The sequence below is a fragment of the Leptonotus elevatus genome, chromosome 1, assembly GCF_054856555.1.
Source record: "Leptonotus elevatus isolate MCC_2025b chromosome 1, RoL_Lele_1.0, whole genome shotgun sequence".
Taxonomy (NCBI): Eukaryota; Metazoa; Chordata; class Actinopteri; order Syngnathiformes; family Syngnathidae; genus Leptonotus; species Leptonotus elevatus.
In genome coordinates, this window is record NC_141239.1 from 10,377,570 (window position 1) to 10,387,292 (window position 9,723).

The window sequence follows — 9,723 nt, forward strand, 5'->3', positions numbered from 1 at the left end:
CAAGCTAATTAGCAATTAAATGTATCATTTAACTCTTAAATTGGTAGATTTATTCCAATTATGAAAAATAGGCTTTGCGTAAATACTATCTGACTAAACTTTCAGCATTTACTTATTATTTTGAATTTCAGTATTTAACATTGCTGTCATCTGTTGGCAAATTGTAGCGGAAAATGCTCACTTGATGCTAAATGTTACATAAACAAAAAATGTTAAATCTTTGTTTTGGATGAGAATGTTCAGTTAGTTGGCATTTAAATTTAGCACAGTATAATGTACATTTTAACTAATACATCAAAGCTGACAATTGTGAAGGTGTGTTGTGGGAGCGGGGGACTTTATTCACACCAGCTTCCTTCCCCCTTCAAATTCTGCATTCGTAAAAACACCCACCCAAAGGGGAAACCTGAGCGGACTGTCATTTATTGCTTCTGCTCTCTCCCCTCCAGTCCATAGTGTGGCTATAAGAAGACTCTGACTGCAGCTCACTCTGCTGACCTGGAGACGGTCCACCATGAAGCATCTCCTCTCGTCACCTCTGAGTCCGACGCTACTGCTGCTCAGCTACTTGGGTAAATGCCAATATTTTAAATTTTTATACACTAGCTTTTATCCATGGTTGAGACTGTCGTCATTAAATGGAATACTAGTAGCCACTAGTACATGGATGATAATCGGGGTATCAAAGTGCTCTAAAGGCTCAGCAAACACAAGCGGTTATTTATTTAGTGCACAATTAAACCGTAGTAGTTTGCTGCACTAGTAGCCAACTAAAATGTTTCAATGTACACTCTCTCATCGAGCTCAAGGTCAATATTTGTAAACTGTCATCACTAGTATGCTCGCACCGCGATACTACTTTGCTTTGTTGTACTTTTTTTGCAGTAGCTGTTGTGCTGTCGGCCACCACCGAACACGTGAGGTGGTGCGTCATATCTGACAATGAGCACCAGAAGTGTTTGGACCTTGCCGCCAAGGCGCCAGTCTTCACCTGTGTCAGGGAATTGGACTCTTTGGGATGCATCACTGCCATTCATGTGAGTGATTTTTTTTATTTTTTTTCCTTTCCCAAATGGATCTTTAACAGAATGGCGGTCTAACGTTTGATTGCAGCATCTTGTTCAAAACAGTAGAGGTTGACTTTTCTCACTGTGCTTGCAAAAGGGCTGGGAGAGTACAAAGTAAACAAAAGTTTCTTGAGTTTTAGCAAATTTGCTTAAATGCAGAAAGTTGGCAACACTGGCTGTTATGAAAGTGGCCAATGATGTGAACATTTTTTTATTCAAATTAATTTTTCACTTGTCTATGGACAGGAGGGTACAGCAGACGCCATCACCTTGGATGGAGGAGACATCTACACCGCTGGCCTGGAGGACTACAAACTCCATCCCATAATTGCTGAGGACTATGGTGCCAGTAAGTCGACAATCATTCAATAATGACAACATTTTAAGTCATGCTTTGGGTTTTTGTGGAATGCCTGAAAGCATATTGTTGCAGAGGAAAATGCCATAATTTTTCAAATGACATAAAATCATTCTTCAATTTGCTCAGATTCAGATAGCTGCTACTACGCAGTCGCTGTGGTTAAGAAGGACTCCGGGTTCGGAATCCGAGACCTGAAAGGGAAGAGATCTTGCCACACTGGCTTGGGAAAATCTGCCGGCTGGAACATCCCAATTGGAACTCTGATTAAGTTGGGTGTGCTGAATTGGGGAGGCATTGAGGATGAAACTATTGAGGCCGGTGAGTGATGTCATTGGTTAGACCTGATTTAAGCCACTTTGCATTTTGTAGCCCCCCCTTTTCTGTGTGTGCAGCTGTGGGTAACTTATTCTCCCAGAGCTGTGTCCCAGGAGCAGAAAAGGGTTCTAAACTGTGTGGAAGCTGCAAGGGAGACTGCTCACGTTCTCACAACGAACCTTACTATGACTACAGTGGCGCATTCCAGTAAGCAGTGCTCCCCCACTCGACTGATTTTTAAATGCTTTTAGTTGTTGGTGGTTGGTTCAATGGATCTTTATAGTTTAGTTGTGGTAGGACGTGTAGCTTGACCAAAAAGGGTCCCAGGATTGACCCCGTGGGATCAATGAAGTCATAGACACTTGGTCCGAGAAGTACGTGTCACTAAGTTTCGAAGCAGTTTAACATGTTTTTTTTCATGTGTAACTCTTACTAGGTGCCTGGTCGAAAATGCTGGCGATGTGGCGTTTGTACAACATTTGACGGTACCAGGTGAGTTTCTTCAATGTACTGTCTTGTGTTCATTCACATTAAAGCTTTGTGTAAAAAAAGCCTTCACATTTAGCATCAAACCCCTGAACCCCTTTGGGAAACTAGAGCTGAGTGAAACAAAGTTTTCTTGCCATATGGGCATTAAACTGTGTAGAACAAGACTAACTGCACTGTTTGGTTGGATTTTTGATCAACAGAAATGAATTTGATGTGATATTATTTTTTTCTTCTTACAGACAACATGAAGGCGGACTACGAGCTGCTGTGCATGGACAACACCAGAGCACCCATTGACAAGTACGAGGAATGCCACCTTGCCAGGGTACCCGCTCACGCCGTGGTCACCCGCCAAGACCCACAGCTGGCAGAGTGTATCTGGAATAACCTCACCACCGTGCAGGTAGGCTGAACACTTGATTTGAGAAATAAATGAGGTAGTTATAAGGCCCAGGACCTGCTACTGTTGTAGAGCTTTCTGGAGGGGTAGGGGATTCCCTCCCCTTAAATTTGTTTAAATGTGTGTGGGTTTTTTATACAGGGATTTGACCTATTCTCCTCTGAAGCGTATGCACCTGCCAAGAATTTGATGTTCAAAGACTCGACTGAAAAGCTTGTCAGGTTGCCTGCAAACGTCAGCTCCTTCCTGTATCTGGGTGCTAGCTATTTGGGCATCGTGCGCTCCCTCAACAAAGGTAACAAACGCAATGAAACTCGGGTGAACACTTTAAGCAAAATTGTTATCACTTTTCAGAGGTCACTGCAGCTGGATCAAACGCCATCACATGGTGTTCCGTGGGCATGAGCGAGACTCAGAAATGTAACGAATGGAGCATCAAGGGCATGGTGGATGGCGAATACAAAATTCTGTGCCGGAGCGCACCTACTGTGGAAGAGTGCATGAAGATGATCATGGTAAAATGACAAATGGGTCTGCAAAACGTATGGTAGCTCCCTTGTAAAGTGTTAAAAAAATTGCTAAACACAAATTGGGTGGACATATCTAATACCAGAATAAAGTTGGACTTATCATAGCTTTTGCTAAATGAGCTCAAATTAGAATTGGTGATCAAAAACGGCTAAATGGGCTAAATGCTGACCTCGCAACGTATAATGTAAGACCACTGAGTTAACTTTTAAGAATTAACTGGGTGGACATTGCTTCAGTAGGCCTATATAACGGGACAAGTTTGGCAGCCCATGCTTGAAATTGAAGTGTATTTCAGCCATTTTGTTTTTCACTTCAGCGCAAAGATGCAGATGCGTTGGCAGTGGATGGAGGAGAGGTGTACACTGCTGGGCAGTGCGGTCTGGTTCCAGCCATGGTGGAGCAGTATGATGAAGGTAAAAAGTGAATAGTTTGGTAATTGTGGCTCGCAAGTAACAGTTACATTTTCTCTCCACAGCAAAGTGCAGTCAAGCTGGAGGTAAATAGATTTTTCTATTACAATGACAAAAAAATATTTTCGAGTCTTTGACTCTCACAACTTTGCAATGTGTCCTTATTGTAAATATTTCATTTTTAAAAAAAATCGTGTATTTAGCCTCAGCATCCTCCTATTATGCCGTTGCTGTGGTAAAGAAGGGTTCTGGGTTGACTTGGGCAACGCTGAGGGGCAAGAGGTCATGCCACACAGGCTTTGGCAGGACCGCCGGCTGGAACATCCCCATGGGTAAAATCTACAAAGAGACTAACGACTGCAACTTCAGTAAGTGCAATGTAAAATGCATGACTAAATTGTAACTGGCATTAAGTGTTGTAGACTGACACTGTTAACAAATGTGAATGTCAGCTCGTTGTCTGGTCTAAACTTTGAGAGTTTGTCAACACTGGTGTGTAGCAGTGCAACAATTAAAATAGTTACAGCCTTACTGGTGTATAATTATTCACACCACGAGGTATATGCATTGCTTTTTAATATACAGGTACATTTCAAGTTGTCTAAAATTTAACAATATTGCCATGTGCTGTTTCCTCAGCCAACTTCTTCAGTAGCGGCTGTGCCCCCGGCTCACCGGCAGGTTCACCATTTTGCACTCGGTGTGTAGGCAGTGGCAAAACTGTGGGTGACAAAGCAAAGTGCCACGCAAGTTCAGAAGAGAAGTACTACGGCTACACTGGGGCCTTTAGGTAAAGTCATAACAGTGCAGCGGTTAATCATTGGGAAAGCATCAGTCCGCTTTCTATTGCCCTTGGCCTCATCAGGGCTTATTCAAAGTTTCCTATCCCAATTGACTTTTCAAATGAAGCCGGGTACATGCATCCTGGACTGGTTGCCAGCCAATTGCAGGGAACAAAAAGGTAAACGAGCTTTCACTTGTATGATCGGTTTAGGCTTCAATTTTAGCTACCATGCATTTTGCATGAGGGCAAAAAATTGTAACCCCTCTACTGAGGCAGCAGCGTAAACTACTATTACACCGTGCCGCCTAGGAAAAACGGGGGTAGTAGCTTAAAACTTCAAATGCTGCGTTAGTAAATTGAAGCTAGCTTTTACTGAATTAATTCTCTCCTTTTCAGATGTCTTGTTGAGGGTGCTGGCGACGTGGCCTTCATTAAACACACAATTGTTGCAGAAAACAGTGACGGTAACATGACGCCTTAACACCCCCCCCCCCCCCCCCCCCATCCAATCATGAGCACCATATCCGGTCACATCATACTTGTGCTCCGTTGCAGGAAAGGGTCCAGTATGGGCCGTTAATGTCTCGAGCAGCGACTACGAGCTGATTTGCCCCACCAAGGGTCCGGTGCCAATCACAGACTTTGAGTCTTGCCACCTGGGAGCCTCGCCAGCACACGCTGTGGTTACCCGTCCCGAAACCCACCAAACTGTTGTCACCGTTCTTCAGGAACAGCAGGTACGAAGTGCTCTTTTGCCTCATAATTGTCGTGCAGAAGCTTAGTTTTCGTTTTCTATAAATCTTTCATTTCTAGACCCGGTTCGGCAGAACTGGCAGTGACCCCAGTTTTGCAATGTTTGAGTCTGCACCTGAGAAGAACCTCCTTTTCAAAGACTCCACAAAGTGTCTCCAGCTGGTGCCAAGCGGATGCAGTTATAAGACCTTCTTGGGACCAGATTACATGGATGCCATGACCTCACTGAGGCAGTGCACGGACTCCACACCAGGTTTGGCTGTTTAGGGGCTTTAACCTCTGAAGTATGGCGTTAAAGTCTGACCTTGTACCAGCAACACACCCACATTATCTAATTTGTATTTTGTCCTCCGCAGATCTGGAGAAACTGTGCACTTCCCACACCTGTCAGAGCAACTAGATGGCTCAAACTACTTCTCCAAAATGCATACTGATGTCACAGCAGCCACTTTGTAGACATTTTACAGTTTCTGTAAATCAGCATGTACCTCTTATAAAATAAAAGCATTATCAATGACTATCTCTGAATATGACCAGAAAAGTACAAAGTATGTTAACTTATCAAAATGTGTGTATATATTTGTTTTCCCTTTTTGTGTATCCTTGCACAATTTAATACATTTGTTTGTTTTTTGCATTTGAGTAGACTTTACTTTAGAACCTGAAGAGGTGTTTAACTCTTTGACTGCCAGACGTTTTCAGAAAAGGGATGCTGTCAGTGCCAGCCGATATAAGCATTTTGACTGATCTTTCAAGGTCCACAGAAAATGTTCTGTTTGGACTAAGGAAACGCATGTACTACCAAATGAAAGATTGGTCTTTCATCAGAAAAAAAAAGTTTGTTTCTACCTTATTCCGTTCTTTAGTAATCAACAATAGAAAATGGTTGGTTCCACCCAATTTCGCCTGTTTTGGACCAAAATACGGAGAAATCAAGCTTTTAGTGAAACGATATTTCATGCATTCTAGTGAATTGTACACTTCTTTTTGTCCATGAATGATGCCACAAACACCTAAATAGTGCTTTACTTCTATAAAACACTACCACCAAGAATGAAAAAGTGTTGTTTGATAGCAAAATACGTTTATTTACATTCAACAGTGTAACAATTTGACAACAATTTGGCAAACTATTTACAAATGTGTGCAACTGTGGTGCTATTTACAAATATGTGGATGTTTCAACGACAGTTTTTCTTTTTGTTTTTTCTCCCCTGCGTGCAAGGAGACACAACAGCATTTGCACAACAGATTGCCTCTTCGCGTGCAAAAGCTCCACTTTCTTGCAGGCCGTTTTTTCCGGGGAATAGCAAGTATATACTGCAGTGTGTGTTGCCATCAAGCCTAATATCAGGATCATGCTACGGTTACGTTACGGTGGTGTTACGTCTGGCTTCCTCATGTCCTTCAGTTGCTATACCGGGTGGTAGATGTTCTGATCCATCTTATCCACTTCATTCATGGTGGCATCGTAGTCCAGAAACAGTGTCTTCTCCGTGATCAGACTGTACCCGCTCCTCCGATGAATATGCATTGGACTCGGGGTACTCTTCATTGTCCGACAAAATGTCCGCATGTGGAGCTCCGGCGTTAGCAGAGCTAGCCGGTGATGCTTTATGACGTGAGAATAAAGGCCGCGTCCAACTGTGGCGTCAACCTCGGGATTCACCATCATCATCATAATCAATCTGCATTGGTCGATGCCAACTCTCCATCGCCCGATCGAATGTCCGATTGTGTAAAAGTACCCGGTCGGTTATTGTGCGCGTTTTCCGGCCTTAGCAGCGCTAGCCGCGCTTAGCCGGTGAGGCTTACTACGTGATCATAACGGTCGCGTCAAGGCTTCCAACTTTGGCGTCAAGCTCGGAGTCATCATCGTCGACATCAATGCGCTTTTTAGTATTGATCGATGCTTTCCGTCTTTGAAAAAAATGCTCAAGCGTGAGCTGCTTGCAACCGGTTGCCATTGTGGCTTCATCAGCCATTGTCACCTCAACACTCTAGCTCCGCCTCACGTCTTCTACTGACGCCCACGGTGGGCGGCCCATCCAACCTTGTGCAAAGAGAGTCATCGCTGCCATCTAGGGGCCAAAACGAGTCATTATACTAACCAGATCTGCTTGATACTTTCAGCACAGCTGCCCAAGGCTTTCCTCCACCCGTTTCCAAAAAACCCCAAAAAAAACATAGTGAACGTCTTTTGACGTCCTCGGCGCCCTTCCGTAGGTTTATGCTAAACGTTTTATAACGTTTATGGCGGTCAAAGAGTTAAAACCCTAACCCAAGTTTAAAACCCTACTTTGTAACACTTACCCTAGTTTAAACCCCTACTTTGAAATCCTAACCCTAGTTTAAAACCCTACTTTGAAACCCTAACCCTAGTTTAAAACCCTTCTTTGAAACCCTAACCCTAGTTTAAAACCCTACTTTGAAACCCTAACCCTAATTTAAAAACCCTACTTTAAAACCATAACCCTAGTTTTATACCCTACGTTAAAACCCTAACCCTAGTTTAAAACCCTACTTTGAAACCCTAACCCTAGTTTAAAACCCTACTTTTTAACCCTAACCCTAGTTTAAACCCCTACTTTGAAACCCTAACTCTAGTTTAAAACCCTACTTTGAAACCCTAACCCAAGTTTAAAACTCTACTTTGTAACCCTAACCCTAGTTTTAAACCCTACTTTGTAACACTAACCCTAGTTTAAAACCCTACTTTGAAACCCTAACCCTAGTTTAAACCCCTACTTTTTAACCCTAACCCTAGTTTAAACCCCTACTTTGAAACCCTAACTCTAGTTTAAAACCCTACTTTGAAACACGAACCCAAGTTTAAAACCCTACTTTTTAACCCTAACCCTAGTTTAAAACCCTACTTTGAAACCCTTACCCTAGTTTAAAACCCTACTTTGAAACCCTAACCCTAGTTTAAAACCCTAGTTTAAAACCCTAACCCTAGTTTTAAACCCTACTTTGAAACCCTAACCCTAGTTTAAAACCCTACTTTAAAACCCTAACCCTAGTTTTAAACCCTACTTTGAAACCCTCACCCTAGTTTAAAACCATACTTTGTAACCCTTACCCTAGTTTAAAAACCTTCTTTGAAACCCTAACCCGTTTAAAACCCTACTTTGAAACCCTAACCCTAGTTTAAAACACTACTTTGAAACCCTAACCCTAGTTTAAAACCCTACTTTGAAACCCAAACCCTAGTTTAAAACCCTACTTTGTAACCCTAACCCTAATGTTAAACCCTACTTTGAAACCCTAACCCTAGTTTTAAAACCTACTTTGAAACCCTAACCCGTTTAAAACCCTACTTTGAAACCCTAACCCTAGTTTAAAACCCTACTTTGTAACCCTAACCCTAGTTTAAAACCCTAACCCTAGTTTTAAACCCTACTTTGTAACCCTAACCCTAGTTTAAAACCCAACTTTAAAACCCTAACCCTAGTTTAAAACCCTACTTTGAAACCCTAACCCTAATTTAAAAACCCTAGATTTAAACCCTAACCCTAATGTAAAAACCCTAGTTTTAAACCCTAACCCTAATGTTAAATCCTACTTTGAAACCCTAACCCTAGTTTAAAACTCTACTTTGAAACCGTAACCCTAGTTTAAAACCCTAATTTGAAACCCTAACCCTAATTTAAAAACCCTAATTTTAAGCCCTAACCCTAATGTTTAACCCTACATTGAAACCCTAACCCTAGTTTAAAACTCTACTTTGAAACCGTAACCCTAGTTTAAAACCCTAATTTGAAACCCTAACCCTAATTTAAAAACCCTAGTTTTAAACCCTAACCCTAATGTAAAAACCCTAGTTTTAAACCCTAACCCTAATGTTAAACCCTACTTTGAAACCCTAACCCTAGTTTAAAACTCTATTTTGAAACCGTAACCCTAGTTTAAAACCCTACTCTGAAACCCTAACCCTAATTTAAAAACCCTACTTTGAAACCCTAACCCAAGTTTAAAACTCTACTTTGTAACCCTAACCCTAGTTTTAAACCCTACTTTGAAACCCTAACCCTAGTTTAAAACCCTACTTTGTAACACTAACCCTAGTTTAAAACCCTACTTTGAAACCCTAACCCTAGTTTAAACCCCTACTTTTTAACCCTAACCCTAGTTTAAACCCCTACTTTGAAACCCTAACTCTAGTTTAAAACCCTACTTTGAAACACGAACCCAAGTTTAAAACCCTCTTTTTTAACCCTAACCCTAGTTTAAAATCCTACTTTGAAACCCTAACCCTAGTTTAAAACCCTACTTTGAAACCCTAACCCTAGTTTAAAACCCTAGTTTAAAAACCTAACCCTAGTTTTAAACCCTACTTTGAAACCCTAACCTTAGTTTAAAACCCTACTTTGAAACCCAAACCCTAGTTTAAAACCCTACTTTGTAACCCTAACCCTAATGTTAAACCCTACTTTGAAACCCTAACCCTAGTTTTAAAACCTACTTTGAAACCCTAACCCGTTTAAAACCCTACTTTGAAACCCTAACCCTAGTTTAAAACACTACTTTGTAGCCCTAACCCTAGTTTAAAACCCTAGTTTAAAACCCTAACCCTAGTTTTAAACCCTACTTTGTAACCCTAACCCTAGTTT

At 41.7% G+C, this 9,723-nt stretch overlaps 1 protein-coding gene across 1 annotated transcript; it reads left to right on the top strand.

The window, feature by feature from the left end:
- Positions 1-480: 480 nt before the first annotated feature.
- Positions 481-5,563, top strand: LOC147180668 (serotransferrin-like). Its single transcript, XM_086074006.1, has 17 exons — positions 481-572; positions 886-1,037; positions 1,314-1,416; positions 1,555-1,746; positions 1,821-1,950; positions 2,180-2,235; positions 2,472-2,635; positions 2,774-2,927; positions 2,987-3,147; positions 3,480-3,576; positions 3,639-3,659; positions 3,777-3,941; positions 4,213-4,363; positions 4,754-4,821; positions 4,913-5,094; positions 5,171-5,363; positions 5,467-5,563. Exons 1-17 carry the CDS (start codon positions 515-517, stop codon positions 5,508-5,510), a joined length of 2,091 nt encoding a protein of 696 aa, XP_085930132.1. The 5' UTR covers positions 481-514; the 3' UTR covers positions 5,511-5,563.
- The last annotated feature ends 4,160 nt before the right edge of the window (positions 5,564-9,723 follow it).